At 45.8% G+C, this 20,920-nt stretch overlaps 1 protein-coding gene across 1 annotated transcript in view; it reads left to right on the top strand.

The window, feature by feature from the left end:
• UBE2H (ubiquitin conjugating enzyme E2 H) overlaps positions 1–17,066 on the top strand; it is a 42,180-nt gene extending 25,114 nt beyond the window's left edge. Inside the window, exons 4-7 of the mRNA XM_003201793.4 lie at positions 7,083–7,122; positions 7,417–7,469; positions 10,054–10,182; positions 15,180–17,066. Coding sequence (XP_003201841.1) covers positions 7,083–7,122; positions 7,417–7,469; positions 10,054–10,182; positions 15,180–15,304 — 347 coding nt within the window. The 3' untranslated portion in view covers positions 15,305–17,066. The remainder of the gene's footprint in view (positions 1–7,082; positions 7,123–7,416; positions 7,470–10,053; positions 10,183–15,179) is intronic.
• The last annotated feature ends 3,854 nt before the right edge of the window (positions 17,067–20,920 follow it).

Here is a 20,920-nt window from a genome sequence, read left to right as displayed (position 1 = left end):
GAACATGACTGTATGGGGTGGACCAGATGGGTCCCATCCAATATCAACATCCTGACTTGGAGCTGATGAGTATTGGCTGCTTTCTTAAAATAGACATCAACTTAAGACTACCATCTATTTAAAATCCCGAGTGTGAGAAGTAATGTCTGCTTCCCACAGTGAACTGTGCCTTTTGGGAAAGAGCAGTGCTGTTTTTCACCCAACCCTTTACCTTTCTTTTTTCTGTTGCAAGCTGGACTGAAGCACAGCAGCATGCACACAGCTGAGCAATGAATGGTGCTGCTGTAGCTACACTCACCATTTTCTGCTTCTTCCTGAGTCAGCTCTGAAATCTCCTAAAAACCTCCTAAACTGGAGACAGTTTGAGGTGCACACTGTGTTACTCAGTGCCACTCACTGTCCCCTCTTCATTTCTCCTTCTCACAAATAGGTGCAGATCAGGGCACTGCCACACTGACAGTCCTAAACGTGAGCAGGCAGCAGACAGAACCTTAAACTCCAGTTTCTTTGTTGTTAAATGCTTTGCTACAAGTGTACTGAGGATCATTTTTCTTTCTTCCTGTGTGTATTTTGAATCAAGCTTGTTGACATAACACAAAAACAAACTCTCTTCCCAGTTCCCTGGGAAGCCAACACAGCTAAACGAGGCTCTCGTGCATTTGTATCGCTTTTGATTTAGGCATCAGTTATTGTTCTGAAGGAGGTAGGGTTGACCTTTTGGTGATTTAGCTTTAGAGTGTTGAGGTACAGAGGAGTTAAAGGCAACCTGGCCCAACTTCATTGTATCCCTGCTTTTGAGTTGCTTTGTCCCTTCTAACATCTTCCTTTTTTAGCACAAGATCTTTCCATCCGTTTCCTACCTCATTCTGGGCTCAGCAGACCCCTCCAGCATTGCCTTCCAAATCCCTGTTTGTACAGCTGAAAGCACTGCTCCTCTTGCTGAGCTGCCCAAAAGGCTGAATGCTGCTGCAGGGCTGCATTGCTGGCACCCAGGAGAACATTGCTGGCTCCCTCCTGAGTAGAGCAATGTGTAGCTTAGGTTTCAGATTGAATAAACAGTCGATGCTAGATCGAGGGCTGGCATAGAGCTCAGCTACAGAGCAGAGAAACTGGGGGAATGGGAGTGCTGGGACCCAGGAAAGCTCCCCACCAGCTGCAGGAAAAGGTTTGTTTTTCATTGTCTGATTCCTGTTTCAGCTGCTCCAGTCCAGCTTATCGGGGCAGCCAGAGCCAAGCAATGTCTCAGCCCCTTCCTTTGGGCCACTCTGATCTCTGCAGCACTGTTCCTGCAGGCAGACATGCAGTTGGGCTGTGCTGATAACTCCAATAACTCCAAACAAGCCTCCAGCCTGCTGAATCATTGGAAACAAGCTCAGGAGTAAGACAAGGACCTCTTCTCTCCCCATCAGCTGAGAGCAGTTCCAGGGAGAATGAGAATCCCAGCCCAGATGTCCTCGAGCACTTTGAGCTCTGGATAACACAGGGTAGGAGTTAGTGGGGAGGAATCTGAAGGATTTCAGAGGTGGTAAAGCCCCAGAGTGGACAGAAAGGTCACCTAAAGCACACGCATAGCTTGTCTGCAGCTTTTCTGTTCTCAGCACTGCAGAGATCCCACTGCAGCGATGACACAAAGTTCAAACAGTCTGTGTAAGTCACTGGGATGTATAAAGAAAGAAATCAGCTTCAGTTCCTTTAATATGTTACTCTATTATGCTGAACCTTAAAGTAGGAATACTGTTTTTGCAGCTTTCCTTGTTCTGTAGAGCTGTAGGCTAACATTTTCTTTCAGCCTCAGAAATTCTAAATGCAATCTTGAACATAGCATTGGCTTTTTGCAGCAAATAACACAATGGCTGGAAGCATATCCATGCATTCTGGAAAGCCACTTGTGAAAAATGACTGCTAATTGTTGCTCTCTAATCTCTTCCAATTGCTTTTATTCCAGCATGGCTCTGGGTATGATGTAGGTGAAACCTTAGCCCAGCTCAACTTTGTGTTTTCTTCCAAAGTGTGCTCAACACAGCTGAACAAGAAGAGGTTCTTAAAGTGGATTTAGGGCTTGTGATGGCATAGAGCTTTTCTTAAAGCCTCAAAGAGCAGTAGTCCTCTTTGCCTTTGAGGATGCTGTAGTCTCTTGAAGGAGCCTTTGTCCACCTGTTAAATCTTTGCTCCCTCATCCCATCCACAGCTCCCACCTCTCATAGCATTTCTTTCCTGTCCTTCTCAGGTTGCTAATTATCACTGTTGCCAATTAAATGATGCCACCTCAGAGACAGTGCTCTCCTGACAGTGCATATAATGCATTTATAGAGCTAAACCACCTTGGGACCTATGTGAAAAGAGCAGTTCCTATGAGGGTTTCCAGGGTGCAGCAGCTTTCTGGTATTTCTGGTAGCACCTGTTCCTTGCTCAGGCTTTGCTGTGCCATTCCATATTACCTGGGTGCTGGAATCTTTTCCTAGCAAGGAGAATAAGAGTGCACACCTACATAGAACAGTGCTCTCATTCTGACTCTGGGCTTGAGTGCTCCTGTTGAGATCAGCTCTGCTTACAGTCACCAAATCCACACCTTCAGAATTCCAACAGACCTCCTGAACTTGAGCAATGTGTTTATTAAAGCAAAGCCAACCCCCTGGAAAATACCCAGTTGGTTTTTTTGGAAGTGCTGAACACTGCTCATAATGCTTTTGTCAATTGATGTAAATATCCCTGCGTGCTTCTGAGGGCACAGAGTGCTCCCTTGCTCAATGCTTGCTTCCATTTTTGTGTTCTGCTAGACAATATATTTTGAGTTGTTTCTCGTTTCAGCTGGCGCTGCTTCACTGCTTTCTTCTTCCCTTTGGGATTTGTTATCTTCAGGGGAACTCTGTGCTCACTCTGCTTCTGCTTTTCCAAAGGGGAATTGTGACATGGGAGCTCAGAGCAGTACTTCCAGTACTTCACAAGAGCACTTTGTGTCCATTTTGCATGTTTTTAATCTGCCTGTATCCCTGCCAAGAACTCTTTGATACCACAAACACATAAGGAAGAAGTGCAGGGTGTTATGTCCTGCCCTGTTAGATGCTCAGAGCAGTGATAGTGGGCACGTGGGAGCCTGAGTTCTTTCCCAGGTGTTTACTTTGTTGCCAAAACCTGCAGAAAAATTAAGCAGAAGGATCTGATTTCTTGGTAATCCAATATCAAAGTTTGTGCACAGCATGCTCGGAGACCTCAGTTTCTCCAAGAACTTCTTTGTATTTATGCACAGCTCTCATTTTTCTTCCATCTCTGCTCTGTGCAGGTATCTTTCCTTTGTGTTTTGCTTTTCTCCCAAGCACTTTTTAAAACAAAATGCACGCACACACACTTCCATTCCTTTTTATATGTGTACATCTCCACCAAGAGATGGTGACACCCCTACAGGAACGAGGCAGCACTCAGCTCCAGCCAGGGTCTGTCACATCTCTCCTGGCCAGTGCTTAATTCTTCTTTTTCACTGCAGCTGCTATTTTTTTTTTCCTTCCAGCTCCTCTCTGGATTGCCTTGCATTATGCTGCTCGGAATCTCATGAGTCACTTCTTACCCGTGACAGCTCTGAGCAGTGCATGTTGATCCCAATTCTGACCTGCAAGCGATGGGAAAACATTTGTTCTCCCAAATGTACTTATCTTTGTGCACAGGGAAAGCTGAGACACCTGAAAGGAATTTGTATCCCCGTCTCCACTCCGCTCTGATGCACGCTGTGCACCCTCTGCAGGTTTCCTGCTACAGTCAGAGAATGGGAACAGGCTGACAAAATGGGGGTAGGTGTTTTCAAGCCAGGCTTGGCACAGATTCACCACCTTCTGTGCCAGTCTGGGCATCAGGTGACTGTGCACCTAAGCGATGAGATGAATTGATTTGGGGCAATTGCTTTGTGCTAGTTTAGCTTAGGAACTGGTGCTTCTGCTTTTCTCCTTCCAAAAAATGATTTGCATTGAGCAGAGGGTCCAGAGTTTACAGCTCTGACACCATTTCCAACACCTCTGGCCATATTTTTCTGTCCTGATAGTCCCATCGTGAAGCTGCTGCCGAATTATTTATAGTATTGTTTTGAAAAGCTCCTAAAAGTTGAGTGCTGTAATATAAACTGTCCTTCTGTTAGCGAGCTGATGTTCTGCAGCCCCTCCTGCCACCACTTGATGAATGCCTCCGCAGTTGGTGCAGATTATATTTGACTCAGTGCTCTGCATGAGCTCCTAGCCTCCAAATTTCATTTAAAAAATATATATATTCTTTCATTTGCTGGTGAGAAATCACCGATCTGAGAGTGCTGGACCATGGTGGGCAGGTCTGGGATTCCTAAACCATCAATCCCAGTCTTCAAGTGGAATGCAGGGAGCACTGGGGCACTAGTACTCTCGTGACCCCTTCACTGGGGCACTAGTACTCTCGTGACCCCTTCCTCCATCTCCTACCACAGTTCCTCAACCAAAAGCAGAGGAAAAGCCCAGCTCCTGAGCTCTCTGTTCTCTGCACAAGCTCTTCTGGTGATGAGTTGGAGAAGACCTCTATGGTTGTCAAGTCTAACCATCAACCCCATCACTTCTGTGTCCCCGAGTGCCACAACTCCTCATTTCATGAACCCCTCTAGGGATGCTGACTCTTCCCTGGACAGTCTGTTCTAATGCCTGAACATCCTCAGAGAAGAAATTTTACACAGATATAAACATGCAGTCAGTTCAAGCAGGAAAATGCCCAACTTGCCCTGCTGTACGAGCAAGGAGAGCCAACACATGGGTGAGCAGTGGTCATCCAAGGTCAGTGCAGGAGTTCAGTGGAAGAACTTCAGTTTCTACTGGAATAGATCCAGCTGTAGGGCTGTATGGAAGTTATGCTTTGGCAGCACCAAGGGAAGGTGGACAGCCTGCCAGCTAGCTGACTTTGTATGTACAAATACCCTTCTCTTCAATGACTTTGTCAGCCCCAAGGGCTGATTACTCCAGGGCTATTGCTGAAATACTGCTGTTCCTGAAGGTCAGCATCTGCATATTAGTCCCAGCATCTCCCAGTAGTGGAACAGATATGTCTCTTTCTATTGTATGATTCCTTTGTAAATGTTTTTTTTTAATCTTTTTTTCCTCCTGTCATCATCCAAAGGCTTTTTATCAGTACAGATTTCATCCAGTCTTGCTTTACTTTCAGATGCAATCCCGGCTCCGTGTGTCCATATAGAAAATGTAGGCTGCAGTCACTCTGCTGCTGGAATTCCACCCAAACATTGGGTTTTAGGGCTGGATGGGACCTTGAAGAGCTGCGAGATGTTGCAGCAGCCAAGGAAATGAGGAGAGCAGGGAGAGGATGTTTGTGCTCTTTCTTGATAAGCAACTATTTAATGTGAGCAGCTTGAGACCAAGGACAGTGTGAAGGAAGGGATTGTTCTTTGCCTGGATAAATGCAAAGGTGGCAGAGATTTATGAATCTCTAGTGCAGGAGCTGCTTGCTCTCATCTCTGGATATCGAGTCTGGCTTAAATACTGCAGCATGGGTGCAGTCAACCAAACCCATGCAGGTTTTTGTGCAGCACAGCCAACTGCAGCTGACTGTGGAGGAAGATGCAAGGAAACAGCTGAGATCAGAAAATCCCCAAAGAGGAAAGGCAGAGGGATGCCTGCCCCTATCTGTCTGGTCCCCATTCCAGAAACCAGACCAGACAGCACTTATTTCAGCAGGTCCGCACGTTATCATCCTATTCTTCCTGCTTTGTGCCTTTTGCTGCATTCTCTCTTGCTTTTTCCAAAGCTATTATTTTTCTCCTTAAAACAGACAGAATTTAGCACTGGGATCATTGCTGGTTACATCTCTCCTCTGTATGGCACAGTGGATCCACGACCCAGTTTAAACCTGCAGGAGCCACCTGGGTGTAAATATTTGATGGAACTGCAATTTCCCTTTTGAATTCTGCTTCAGTTTTTCAAGCTAAATCACGGAATGGTCCCAAAAGCCACTTGTTAACGTGGGGCTGTGTATGCAGTTCTTCTTGTAGAGATGGTTCTGCTTTCAGGCAGCCTTGTATTTATGCGAAATCCAAGTAGTAGGAGTAAACATGGAATTACATTTGTGTCATAATACATGGAAGGAAAGGCAGTTAAATCCATATGTCAGCTCTTACCCAGATGGGAGCCATGCTGTCACTCACTGCAGTCGCAACATCAGTGATGCATCAGGGCTAGACAGAGCCTGGGAGAAGGTATTGCTGCTCTGGAGAGAGAACTTTGATGTGTTTTGAGGAGCTTTGGGGTTGGATTGAGTCAGTATCCCAAAAAGATTCTGCAAAGCAGAGGTATGTAGGGACACACTGTCTGTTTTCCAATGAACCAACTGGAGGACCCAATTCTGTGTCCTGGCTCCTTGTCCCTTCTACATGGGGATGTGTTCCTCACTGGGGTTTTTTGGCTTCTTCCTATCAAAAGGGAAGAGCAAAGTTCTGCATCCAGCCCAGTCATTGGCTGAAATTCTTAACTTTGCTTTTGGGGTAGATGGGTTTGTTTTTATAGATGGGCTCTACTTGTACGTAGGCTCTATTGCCAAGTGATGCATGTTATAATCCCTATAATCTCCTTGTTTTATAAGCTCTATTTTTTGGAAAAGGAGGTGCGTTTTGGGGTCCTGTCTTTAGTTCAAGGTTGAACTACAGGACTGAAAGGTGTAGTTTCATATCTGAAAGCAGCAACCAGGGGTGTCTTAAAGTACGAAGCACCTTCTGCCATGATTTCATATTTCTGGAAGCCACAGGAATTATTTTTGACTACTTAATTTGTGAGTCAGAACAAAGAAAGCACCATCAAATAGTAATCTTAAAGAAAATGTTGAGCTTAAGATTTGTGCTGTGGCTCTGCTGTAATTTGGGGTTTGGGTGAAGCTCAGGGGAATGGCTGAGGACCCTGGGGTCAGGATGCTGCCTGTTTATTGTGGAGGGTTACACAGTTATATATAGCAAAGTAGGGGTTCTCTGTGAAACTGCTAGGCTGAGTCTTTGTTCAGTAAATTCCAGACTCCTCTTGGTTTTTAAAAGAAAAGAAGCTTTGGCTGTTTTCTGCTATTTACCACTGTGTCTCTTGCAGGATTCATGAATAAAATTTTCCATCCTAACATCGATGAAGCGTAAGTAAATCCCTCATGCATGTGGTTTTGCTCAGAATTTTGTCTAATTGTAACTGTGTCCGTAGCTTGGCAGTAGTTTGAGAGTGAGTTCAGCCATGCTTTCATCTAATCTAACAGCCCACAGTGCATCTTAAGTTAACTTCCTTACCATTAGCCACAGGGTAAGAGTAAATCATTCCTTATCTGAAAGAGTGGGGTGAAGGCAGGGCAAGGGAAGGGGAATAGATTATGTTAAATCTGCAGTGTGTTTCTGAGCATGCTTGTGTTTGATTCCATCTTTTCCATATGTTTCAGGTCAGGAACTGTATGTCTAGATGTAATCAATCAAACTTGGACGGCTCTCTACGGTGAGTTTTGGCATTTCCCTGGAGCTGATCACATGAGTGCCCTTCTGTGGTGTCTTAACACAGCTTGCTGGATACAGATGCTTTTGGGCCAGCTCTTTTTAGTTAAATTTTAGACTCCTCACTGAGCCAAGATCACATGTAAAGTGAAAACACTTCTGTAACCTGTTTTTGTGCCAGAGAGGCAAAAATATTTCATAAAATTTCATAAACTGCACAAAGGCTCGCTCAGTCTATTGCTTGGTGGTGTCTGGCAGCTGCACAATATTATCCAGGAATGACTCAGCATTGAAAGAGGGGAGTGGCTGTATCTGAAGTGAAACCCAGTTCCAGCCATGTTTTGTATGTCACTTGGACTGGTGTGCTTTGGGCACAAGTCTGTGATCCCCCTTCTGCTGCCAGTGATACCATGTGGGTTGTGTTTGGCTGTAATCCTCGTTTTTAGAGCTGTAGAAAGTTTAGCTGAAAATCCACTTAAACAGGATCTAGGGCAAGCTAAAATTGCTGAAAAGAACCTGTCACAGAATTGTCATGATTGAAAAAGACTTCAAAGATTCTAGTCCAGACATCAACCCGTCACCACCATGGCCAATCATAGAATCACTAAGGTTGGAAAAGACCACTAAAATCCCCGAGTCCAACCCAACCCATCCCCACCATGCCCACTGACAGTGACTCTCCCACCTCCCTGGGCAGCCTGTTCCAGTGCCTGACTTCTCTTTCGGACTGTGGACTTCTTCAGATGTTCCAATTACTCTGTTTTGTGGAACTGTACTCAGGGAAATGTGTACTTCAAATCTTTTCTCCTCTGGAAGCCCGACTTTACCTATGTAAGTTGGAGCTTGTAAGCAGTTGCTAGAGAGAAGAGCCTTTTCACTTACCTCACAAGCATAGTTTGTAAGGAAATACTAAGCCTGGTCAATCCTGGATGCAAAATTGCTGTAGTAACTTGTTGAACTTTCCTCCTAAACAGAACACCTGAAGTCCTTGCGTTGTAGTTGCATGGCATACAGTTTGCATACTTCTGTTATAAGAGATCAGCTCCGTGACCCAGTGGTGGTGTTAATGAAGGAGGAGATGCTGCTGCATCCAGGAGCAGCTTGATGGGAGATGGAGGAAGGAAAGATGTGAGCAAACCAAGCCCTCTGCTGGGGAACAACCTATATGGTTCATTTAGCAGCAGAACCCACCTTAGTGCAGTGTGTGCTGCTGTTCTCCTGCCTTAATGCTACCTGCAGATCATGGGGATGGCTGGACAGAAGGAAATCACACTGGTTTAACTCAGGTTTTGTGTTCTGACAGCCTGAGTTCTGCTTTGGACAGCACATGTAGAGAGCAGCCCTCTTCTGCAGCATGCTCATGCAGTCACAGTGGGGTTTCTGTGCTATTTCCAAACAATTTCACAGGAAAGCTTTCTGTAAGAGGCTTCCTAATAAGTGCTGCTGTGTTTTTATCGTTGCTGTTGCTTGTAAAGGCAGAAAAAATAACTTGGCATTGCTTCTGATTATTAATATATAAAAAAAAAATCTGCATTTCTCTTTGTGATACTAGAGTAAGGCAACTTGAAAGTGTCAGGTTTGTATTTTGTACAAAACACCTTCCACAGCAGGTGGTGAAGCTTGGCATTGGAAAGTGCATCTTTTGACAGTTCTCTTCTTGCAGACTTCTCTTGCTTTGCTGTAGGATGCCTTGAAGCTGCAGAGAGGATGCTGGGATGACTGCATTCACTCTGCTCCTTCAGTCAGGACACTCCCAGAGTTCATCCATCTCTTCAGTCCCAGGGTTTGCCTCCTTGCCTCCTTACATTCCTGAATGTACCATCCAAGGGGGGGAATTCTACTCCCCAGTGCCTCTCAGCATAGCTGTGTTGTTTGCAGTGAAACCAGAGCACTCCTATGCTGGCAGAGGAGTTCCTCCAGATAATTCAAGGAGGAACTAAGGTGGAAGAGATCCAGAATAGCTGTCAACAAAGTCATGGGGCCTCGTGGTCAGATTCCCTGTTGTTCCCTAATGAAGTATCAGGTTCTTAGTGCTATTGTTAGGCTTCCTGCATGCATTCAACCAGTCCTTGTTAAACCGGTGCTGCTTTTGGCTGTTTGGAAACAAGGAGGGACATCCCTGAGGTTTCTTTTAAAATAATGGCAATTGAAAAAAATCCCTGCAGTGGAAGAATCCCTCCAGGGCTCTGCTTGCTGAGCACACACAAGTTTAGTTGTCAAATGGCCGTGTGTCATAGAATCCATAGAATCACCAAGGTTGGAAAAGACCTCCAAGATCAATCCAACCATCCACCTCTTCCTATGAGCACCATCATCTGAAGCACTGACAGTGTTTTGGGTTCAAGGTATGGTGCTGTGGTCATGGAACATGAAACAATGATTTTAGAAGAAGGCAGAAGTAGGAGAAGAACTCAGTGAGGTGGGGAAGCATGGTGCTGTTTGCTTTCCCCCATGCAGTCCCCTTTAACTTCAGATTTTCAGTGCGTTTACCCTCAAAACTTTGTGCTGCTGTCTCAGTGCTGGTGCTTGCAGAGATTCAGACCAACTCTGGGTCAGTGGATGTGAGCAGCTTTGTCTTTCCCTTGCAGATCTCACCAATATATTTGAATCGTTCCTGCCCCAGCTGCTGGCTTATCCTAACCCTATAGATCCTCTAAATGGCGACGCTGCAGCCATGTACCTCCACCGACCAGAAGAGTACAAACAGAAAATTAAAGGTAAGGGCATCAGTATAATTGTGATTCAGCCTAGGGGAACGAGGACTGTCTTTGCTGCAGATTTTTGTCAGTCCCCATTCGTTCCCCTTACAGCAGCTTCATTTGTTTTAGAGATCGGAGAACAATTGGGAAGAAAAGATATGTGACTGAGGAAGGAGCAAGGAAAAGTGCTCAGGTTAAGTGGAAATATCCATTTCATGATTACTGGACAGAAAATAGCTTGTTAGCAGTTCTTTGGAAAGTTAGCTGAGGGCAGGAATCAGTAATACCATTGCAGAAGGCAGTTCTGTACCGTGACAGAGCAGGAATTTTCAGTAAATGCCAAGCAAATTCCTTGTCACCTCCTACTCCAGCTGATGCTTAGTGCTCTGTGCTGTTCAGAGAGTGCCATTAAAGAGAGCTGCAGACCAATTAGTGATGTCTGGAAAGATGTAATGGGGTAGAGATGGTCTTGAAGGTCTCTCTGAAGGCAAGAGGTAAAGAATTGGAGAGTTTGATTTCGAGTACTGAGTGGGGCTGTAAGCTCTGATGTGTCAGGGGTAGCTTCAGAGAATAAAGGAGTGACTTATCCTGTAATCACCATGAGCAGGATGTGGTCACAGGCTTGTAGCTCAGCTAAGGGAGCCTAGGCTGGACATTAACAGTGGCTGATGGGGGTGGGTGAACCCTGGCACAGCCTGTGAGGGTGCTGGTGTGTCTGCTGACGGAGGGGTGGGAAGGACAAACGAGACAAGTCAGAAATAATTAGCCAGCAGCTCCCTGGGATCAGCTGCAGGCAGACAGGAGCAGAGGCAACGGGCCCATGGCAAAAGCCACGCACTTACATACTTGATCCAGTGGACAGAGTCAGCATTTAATCCACAATTTGGCCCAGATTGCATCCTCAGGTTTTTTTTAATAGAGGCTGTGACCACCTGTGTGGTTTGTGGTTACTGAATAACCATCAGACTTGTTCATCCAGGGAGCCCTGCTGGGATGGTTCGCAGGTCCTGCTCAGCAAGGAGAGCCTCCATGAGCAGTTCCTTGTGAGCAGCTCCTTGTAACCATCCTCCCATGTGAGATGGGGCGGCAGCGTTGTGAAATCCCTGCTGTTCAGGGAGTGCAGGTAACCCAGAAAGAGGTGGGGTTTGGTGCTGGAGTCCTTTCATCACTTGTGCCACGTCACTGCAGAGCAGTTAAACCTCAACTCGTTGTGTTGTGATGCCACATGACTCCAAGGGTGGAACTACAAATGAGGTCAAGCCAAGCTCGATTTAAATACTGAGTTATTTGGCACACTGTTTGATTCCTCTGACAGCTGCATGACAGGATGGTAAGAACTACTCTGCAGATCTGCCCTTTTTGGTATCCTGGAGCCCATTGCTGCTGCTTCTTAGGAAACAAGCTTCCAGGCAGAATGGTTTGTCAGATGAAATCTCCAAGGCCAGCATGAAGGGACACTTTGGGTGTCCTCTGTGTTTTAATGAACCAGGGGGAAAAAAATGACAAATGCACCCTGGAAGAGGCAAAGAGACTGATGCTAACCAACAGCAGGTTGCTTCAGGGAAGAGCTCAGGGCATCCCTGAGGGAGGCTAAATGGGAGAGGCTGCTCCCTTGTTTCCAGCTCGGCAGTCAGATGCTATGAAGATGATCTGGGAGGAGGTTTAAGTGCTTAAAATGTGTCTCATGTTCCCTGTACCCAAGTGTCCTGTCTTGTTCCAGGCTTGCGTGACAAGTATAGGATAGAGCTAAATATTGTCATTCCTGATATTGCAGTGTTTTTAAAAATAGCCTTGGACATGTTAAAACTGAGGCAGTGGATTGTAACAGCTTCTCTGCTCTGGGAAGCTCAGGATCTGCGAATACATAATTTATTGCTTTTTTCCTTCATTTTTTAGTTATAGGCACATAGAGCAGTTGCTTGATGTAGCAATGAAGAGACAGGCTTAGAGTTAACGTTGCACAAGGTTTGTGGCTGCTGTGAGACCCATACAAGTAAGAATTTATCATGGAATTTGTAACTATCTGTTAATGTTACTGATACAGAGACAGAAAATGTGGTGCTTAGCATTAGGTCCTTCTTGTCCATCAAGGAATGGAATAACACAGAACCAAGTTCTCCTTTAAGATCTCTTTTCTTGGTGGTCCTAAGTAGGATGGCTTGCCAAATGCTGTGCCTGGGGATACCCATACCCACTGGATTTGGGGTCACCTGAAGTTCCCAGTAAGGGTGTTACCCTTGTCACAGTGAAGGAACTAATACAAATAGTAAAGGGACTTGGCTTCCCTTTACTGGTTTGTGCAAGGAATAGCATCTTACCTGGGTAAATAACTTTTTTCTAGGGAAAATCAGTTTCTACAGAGCCACAGGGAGTAGCCAGCAGGAAAATGTGTCCTGTTGGCATCATCCCATCTCCTTATTTCTGCTGGCTGCCTGTTCCCCACCCACCTTCCCATGTAGATGTCTGATTTTGTGTCCCCCCTTCAGCTAGTTCTTCTCATCTTTGGGTTTAACTAGGTCTGCCACATCATTTGCTTTGCAGCATCCATCTCTTTTGGCAAGGATCTCTGCCCCAGCCTGTGCTCTCTACTACAGGTAGGAGACATCAGGCACCATGGTAACACATACAAGCACCTTTTCAGACGGGGGATTTTAGTGCTCAGGACCCGAGGACAGAGCACAAGACTGCTTTCCTATCCACATTGTGTGCACTAAGAGCTTTCTGGTGATCTGTCTCTCTCCACATTGCGTGGAGAGCCCTCAAGTGCTCCTTGTTTGCATAGCTGCCTTTCATATTTTATCAGCTCTTACAAGTTTTTTGTAAAACAGATTGGGATAGCTCCTCCTGTCGTTGGAGCAAGCAGGTTAATAGTATATATTTAACAGTTGGACTGAAAATGTGCATCATTGGATGGAGATGCTTGGAAGCACCTTTCAGCCAGCTCTCCTGCACAGCTTTCCCTTTGCAGAGCAGCTCTGCCAGGGTCACAGCTGCTCCATAAAGTGTTTGTGCTCAAGTTCTGTTCCTTAGGAAGAATTAATACACAATTTGGAAAGCTGCAAGGCTGGGTTTGGTGTGTGCCATGCACTTTTTCCTTGCAGGCACTCATCTTTGAGTGCAAGGGGATGATGTTATTCCCCTTCACTTCTAGTGTTGCTATTTGAAGGAGGGTTTGTTGCATTTTAGTAGCTTAAAGAAAACAACTTCACAGCTGAAATTTCCCAAGAACAGCATGAGAAGGGCTCCTCTTCTACATGCAGAGCGATGTGGAGGATGTGCTGTTGGGATACTGCTGTTTCAGCATTAGTCCATACTGTGAAGCTGCTTTTTCAGCATGCATGCATGTAACAAATAGATTTTCTCTGCTGGAGATGTCCTCAGCACACAGGTTTCCAGATTCTTCTTGAATCCCAGAGGGGATGTTGCAGAAGCAGTTCCCAGACTCAATCTGCCTGGTCCCAGTCCATTTATTACCTTTCTGCTCCATCTCTCTGTGTGGAAAAGCAGCACGAGCCACACTTGGCAGTGGTGATTCTACCTGCCTGCAGGAATCTCAGTTAAACCAGTTTCTCTGCTTTCTGCAAGGCTTCCTGCTGGCTCCTGGGTGCAGTTCATGGATCTGGGTGCCTGGAGCTGATGTGGTTTGAAGCCTGCTGTGAGACATGGTTTCTTTTGTTGACCTGCAGTGCTCTGGGCTCCCTGCAGCTTTTCCTTGGCTAATCCTACAGCTGATGTGAAACTGGCTGCAGGAGATGAGCTTGGAGATCAGAGACATCTCTGCTTAGGCACAGTCTCTTCTTGGGAGGGAGTCCCTTGGATTGGGAAGGGACCTCAGCTGCATTGGTGTGGCCATAGCTCCAATGTGCCCCAGTATACAAATGATCCCATGGATTGCCCCCTATTTTCCTGCCAGGAGAAAAACTCAATTGAAACTCTCAGATAATAATTTTTTAAGCTCAGGCTGTGTAATATCACAGAATCACAGAATGGCTTGGGTTGCAAGGAACTGTAGAGGTCACAGAAGCCTAGAATGGCTTGGGTTGAAAAGAACCTTAAGGATCATAGAATGTTTGAATGGGTTTGTTTGGAAGGGTCCTTAAAGATCACAAGGCCATAGGATGGGTTAGGTTGGAAGGGTCCTTAAAGATCATAAGACCATAGAATAGGTTAGGTTGGAAGGGTCCTTAAAGGTCACAAGGCCATAGGATAGGTTAGGTTGAAGGGTCCTTAAAGATCGTAAGACCATAGGATAGGTTAGGTTGGAAGGGTCCTTAAAGGTCACAAGGCCATAGGATAGGTTAGGTTGGAAGGGTCCTTAAAGGTCACAAGGCCATAGGATAGGTGAGGTTGGAAGGGTCCTTAAAGATCACAAGGCCATAGGATGGGTTTGGTTGGAAGGGTCCTTAAAGATCGTAAGACCATAGGATAAGTTAGGTTGGAAGGGTCCTTAAAGATCACAAAGCCATAGGAGGGGTTTGGTTGGAAGGGTCCTTAAAGATCATAAGGCCATAGGGTGGACTATTTTGGAAGGGCCCTTAAAGGTCACAGGATGGGTTGGGTTGGGTTAAGCATCACAGAGTTATAGAATGGTTCAATTGGAAAGGCATCCACAGCTTATAGAATAGGTGGCTTGATGGCATTCAAACTTGTTCTCCAGGTCAACACAGACTCTCCCATTTTAGCAGTAAGTGGAACGTGAGCTAAGCCATCCAAGGGAGGATTTAGGTTGTTTCTAGCTATGAGTGTATGTCAGTGATGTAGTAGCATAGAGATGCGTGTGTTTTCACACTCACCTCTGAGCATTTTCACACCTCATTGCTGGGCAGTGCTGCTTTAAGTCAGAGGCATCTGGTAATCCTGTGATCAGTGCTATCATCTGTACTGCTGTAGATGATCCCACGATAACTGCTATACTTTCAGATTTACCAAACACGCTGTTGCCCCATCGGTCTTAAGCCATCCTCTAACTGTTGAATACATGCTGCTTATGCGTTTTTTCTTTCTGTCACACACAGAATACATTCAGAAATATGCAACAGAAGAAGCACTAAAAGAGCAGGAAGAAGGCACCGGGGATAGCTCGTCTGAGAGCTCCATGTCCGACTTCTCGGAAGACGAGGCTCAGGATATGGAGTTGTAGTAGAAGAGGCAACCTGCTTTTCAGAGAGACTCTAATTTCCTAACCACGAGAAGCAGACTATAATATTCATATTTAAACAAAGCAATTTTTTTTATTACTAAACAAGGTTTTTATGAATAATAGCATTGATATATATATATATATATATATCACCCTTTAGATCTTGATTTTTCTTGGTCATTTCTCAACCCGAGGTGCATAGCATATTCCCACATTCCATTTTGGTAGCAATATGCAGCCCAAATGCATGCATTCAGATTCCATTTGGCCAAGTCAACTTGTGTGCTACTGAACTGTCAGCTCAAACAGCTGCCCTGGTAGGTAGGGAATTAGCAAAAATGTTTGCTTTCCGATCGATGTTTCCGAAGACACCACCTTGGATGCTCACATGGAACGGCGTTTTCTCTTAAGATAAATCTGAGGGATGTGCTATTAACTGCATAGATCAGACAGTGGAATGAAAGGTGCTCCTTCAGGTCAACCTCGCTGATGGTATTTGATGCGGAGTCACATTTAAAACGTTCAATAGAACCAGCACAAATGCATGGAGCTATTCAGAGCCTTGAAGCTTAAGAGTTTAGACTTGGATTTTCAGTCCGTTTTTATATGTGGACTCCTGCCTGCCCTTCTGAACCGTAGGGACTGACAACCACTGGTCCATCCATCCGCTTTTGGGACTTTTGGAAGCCTTCATCTGGATGTTACTCTTTTGGTCTGGATTACGAGCTGTTCCCTCGCTGGGAGGAATTAAACACAAACAATGCTCTTTGGTTTAGCTGGAGCACATGTGAAGCCCAACTCTTACTTTGTCATCCTTTTGAAACTGCTGCCCTTCGCGGCTCCAGGTTTGCTTTTTTTTTTCTCTTGCTTGAAGTATGGTTGAACACCTCGCAAACACCTCCATCTCCTGGGAGGGCTCTCTGACCAGATGGATGAGCCGTGCTGAGAGCTTCGGATCCGCGGAGATCGGCCCCGTTGGCTGCAGTCCACGAATCCATCGGCACCCATTTTATTTTCCTTTTCTCCCCTTCTGCACCAGCTTGGTAGCCATCTGCTTGTGTGTGTACAACAGGATTAAAATCTCTTAAAGTTAACAAAGAATGTGATCTAGGAGAAGAAAAAAAAAAAAAATGAGATGAATAAATAAAAAAAAAAAAGCCTAAAAGCACCAATTGAGGAAGCAAGTGAATCTGCTTCTTTTTTTTTTTTTTTCCTGATATATATATTTTTTTTCTTTGACAAATGAAATATTTGATTTCTTTGGGTGTTTTTCAGCAAGCCGAGATTTGTGTTTGTTTGTTTTAATGCTACGGAATGGAGCAAATGTCTACCTGGGATGCTGGTATACTTGAATTTGGATAATTGTGTGTTGGAGATCGGAGTGGAGATGGATATTAAACCTGAAAGTGACCTGCTGTATTTTGGGGGGATTTCTGAGGGGTTTGGGTGAGATATTTTAATTTGTGGCGCAGCCCATGGGATGGTGCATGGGAACTGATCCACCCCATGCTGCTCTGAGCAGAGTCCTGAATGTCGGGTCGGTACATTTGGGTTTTCCCAGACATGTTTTCCTTTAGGAACGCCACCGAGTTCTGAGTCAGTGGGGTTGGAAGGTTACAATCCTATTTCTAATTCATAAAGCACAATCGATTCTTTTTTTTTGAAGAAGAAGAAGAAGGAGAAGAAAAAAAAAGAACTCATAAAGTATCATTTTGCTTTAGCATGATTTTCCTTAATAAAAATATACGAAGAATTTCATTTATGTTGATTACGGGCATGAAGCAAAGGTTTTTTTTTTCCTTTTTTCCCCCCTTGCCCCCCACCCTCTTCTTTTCTTTTAAATCAGTAACGTAGGGCTGTGGCTAGTGACTGTGCTGAAGTTCTCTATCTAGCATTTGTGGCTTGTTGGAAGGGTAATATTAACTATTTAACATGTAATGGTGTACTTAACTCTTATCTAGCACGCTGTTTTCTCATTATTTGGGGTGGGAGGGGCCACATTTGCTGGCACTGTTTACCTTGCTTACCTGCTGACCTAGCAGTTTGCTTGTGCTATAACCTTTACTGTAGGTGCTACTTAGGAATAGAGTAAGTGCTGGGTGGTGATATCAGTTTAAAAGAAGAAAAAAAAAAGAAAAAAAAAGAAAAAAAAAAAGAAAAACACAATAAAAATTTGTATTTTTTCAATATTGTATAAAAAATAGTGTTCTAATTACCTCATCCCCTTTCTTTTTGCAGGTTAACCCCATCACTCCATCCCTCCCACCTTTGTTTTGATGCATCACACTCGCACATTCTCCCCTCAGCTTGTGAAATCAGTGCTCTGCAAAGCAGAGGTTCCCCAAAAAATCCATGCTTGGTGCTGCCCTGACCCTGGTCAGGGCTCCTGGCACCACTCTTCTTTCCTCCCCATCTTCTCCTGTGTCGTTTTTCACCTCTTTTTCCAAGTCTTCCTCCTGAAAGAAACCTCCCTCCACCCCACCCAATAGCTTGTAAATAAAACCACGTGTGTAGACTGGAAGGAAAAGGTGGAGCCTTACTGCAGCATGGTAGCTCTTTTTTCATCTTGAGGGTGTTTTTTTTTTTCTTTTTTTTCATTATTAGCATTCATAAAACAGTACTGTCATTGCCTTGTGCTCTCTTTGCAGTGATGGGAGCATCAGCCAGCCCTACCCATACCCCCATGTCCCTGCTCTCGGGTGAGCTCCCCCATCCCAAACCTTGGTGCTGAATTGGAAACAGGCTTTGCCTTCTGCTCCCATCAATTCCCCTTTTGGCTGATGAGGATTTTGCTTCTCTGTGCTGCGTGAGCTGCCAGCAAGGTCATCGGAAGCTCCTTGGTGTCCTTGACACTGCACCGTGGGGTCAGTGCAATGTGTTCCCCAAGGGCTTTTTTCCTCCATCCCATTGATCATTAGAAGTTCCTTGGGGTCAGTGGGACATGTTCCTCAATGGCTTTCTTCCTCCACCTTGTAGCTCTGGTCATTAGAAACTCTTTAATATTATCAATGCTATGCTATGGGATCAATGGAACGTGTACCCCAATGGCTTTGTTCCTCCATCCCATAGCTTTGGTCATTGGAAGATCCTCGATGTCAACAGGATGTGTTCCCCAATGGCTTTGTTCTCTAATCCCATAGCTTTGGTCATTGGAAGCTCTTTGGTGTCGTTGGCACTGCCACGGGATCAGTAGGATGCGTTCCCCAGTGTTTTTCTCTTGCATCCCACTGGTCTTTGGAAGCTCCTTGATGTCATCAGCACTGTGCCATGGGATCAGTGGGATGTGTTCCCCAATGGCTTTGTTCCTCCATCCCATAGATGAGGTTTTTGGAAACTCCTTGGTGTGCATGTCACGCATTCCCCAATGACTTTCTTCGTTCATCCTACTGATCATTGGAAGCTCCTTGGTGGCATCAACACCTTCCCTTGGAGTCAGTGGGACATGTTTCCCCAATGGCTTTGTTCCTCCATCCCACAGATTTGATTCCTGGAAACTCCTCAGTGTCTATGGGACACAACTCCCCAGTGACTTTCTTTGTCCATCCTCCTGGTCATTGGAAGCTCCTTGGTGGCATCGACACCTTCCCTTGGAGTCAGTGGGACATGTTTCACCAATGTTTTCTTCCATCCTATAGTTTAGGTCCTTGGAAACTCCTCAATGTCAACAGGATGTTCCCCAATGGCTTTGTTCCTCCATCTCATGGCTTTGCTTCGCAGGCAGCGTGGAGCAGAGCTTTGCCATCAGCTCAGTACCACTCAACCTCGACTGGGATGGGCATACGCCCCACATCCAAGGCTCTTCCTCCCATCCTAGGTAGGGTCAGAGATGTTTCACCCCTTTTCCTCCTTCCTTTTTGCTCACCCCAAGTTCTACTAGCACTTTCGCAGGGGTGTTCGCAGCATGAGAAATGGCCATTATTTTACTGACTGTATTTGGTACCTATCGTGTGATACTTGAAGAGATCGGGGCGTTTTGCCCTCCATCAGAGTCTAAACTCTCTTTTATTTTCTTTTTTTTTTTCCCCCCTTTTTTTCTTGCGTTGTGATGTAGTGGGCACATCTGCCCCCGCTGACAAAATGCCTCTTCTCTAAGAGTATAACCTCTCCGGTAGTTGTGTATAATGACAGAACTGTAAACTTTTTTTAAAATAAAAAATATGTATATACCTCAGAGGCTGCCTGGTGCTTGAGCTTCATGCAGGAAGGGGTCCTCTACCCCACGTCATTGGCTCTGTGGGATTTATGGCACCCGTGGGGCATTTTTTGGGTTGGGGATGAGCTCTTGGCTGATGGAAAATAAATCATCGTGGCTGATGACTGAAAATGGGGCTGCATGGGTTTGGATGCTGGGCACACACCTGTTTTTCTGTGGAATCATTAGGTTTGGAAAAGACCTCTGTGGTGGCCACCCAGTCCAGCCATCAACCCATCACCACCATGCCCACTCATGGAATCACTGAGGCTGGAAAAGATTGCTGAGATCATGGAGTCCAACCATCAACCCAACACCAAAAACCTCTGGGATCAATCCTCTAGTCCAATCTTCAACCCATCACCAACCCCTATGCCCACTACACCACGTCCCTAAATCCCATGTGTGATGTTTGGCTTGATGTTGGATGGAAATTGGGACATAGGATGATGCATGTAGGGATGTGAGTTCCCCAACCATTGGTGTTTTGTGGGGCAGGACAAGGGGAAAGGGGATGCAAGCCCATTACTGGGCCATGGTCTCATATGTGGCTTGTCCCCCTTGCCCCCCATCCTGGCTGGATTTGCAGCTGCTGTCCCAAATCTGCTGGAACTCCCCAAAATTGTTGGGTTTTTTTTGCCTTTGAGGTCAGGGTGGCAGATCCGTGTCGTACCAGTGCCACCTGCTGCCAGCACCCAGCCTGACACCCTCTGCCACCTTCGGCCCCATAGGTGGCAATGGGGCATCCAACCCCACTGCCACCAATTGGAGCCACCGGCCCTGCAGGCTTTTGTTCCTTTTTGCCCTAGAGAGGGAGCAGGGCAGGGAGCACTTTATTTCCTCTGTCTGTCCTCCTCCCATCTTTTAGGGTCTTTTAGGGACAGCTGGGGGTGACACTGTCCCCTCTGCCCAGCAGGTGGCCCCCGAACCCCACCAGTCGCTTCCCACTCTGTCCAGTACGGGGCAGATGGGATTTGGGGTATTATACTGGGTGCTCAGGAGCATCCTGTCCCAGTTGTGTCCATGCTGAAGGATGTCCATCAAAAGGCAAAACGTATTGAGCATGGATTCCCATAGGGCTGTGTGTGTCACCCACATGTGGCTTTGGGTGCTGTCCCTTTGGAGCTTTGGGTACCAACACCATGAGGTGTTGGTGCTTCCTCCGTGGGGATCTGGGTGCCATCCCCATGGGGCTTTGGAGAGTCTTTTCCATGGGGATCTGAATGACATCCCCATGGGGTTTTGGGTGCCTCTTCTATGGAGTTTCTGGCTGCCATCCCCATGGGGCTTTAGAGGTCTTCATGAAGCTCTAGGTGCTACAACCATGGGGTTTTGGTTGTCTTCTCCATGGAGCTTTGGGTGCCGTGCCCACTGGGGTTTGGGTTATCTTCTGTTTGGCTCTGGATGTCATCTCCCTGGGGTTT

Source organism: Meleagris gallopavo, chromosome 1, assembly GCF_000146605.3.
Source record: "Meleagris gallopavo isolate NT-WF06-2002-E0010 breed Aviagen turkey brand Nicholas breeding stock chromosome 1, Turkey_5.1, whole genome shotgun sequence".
In the NCBI taxonomy this organism is placed as follows: domain Eukaryota; kingdom Metazoa; phylum Chordata; class Aves; order Galliformes; family Phasianidae; genus Meleagris; species Meleagris gallopavo.
This window is presented reverse-complemented; position numbering and strand designations above follow the sequence as displayed.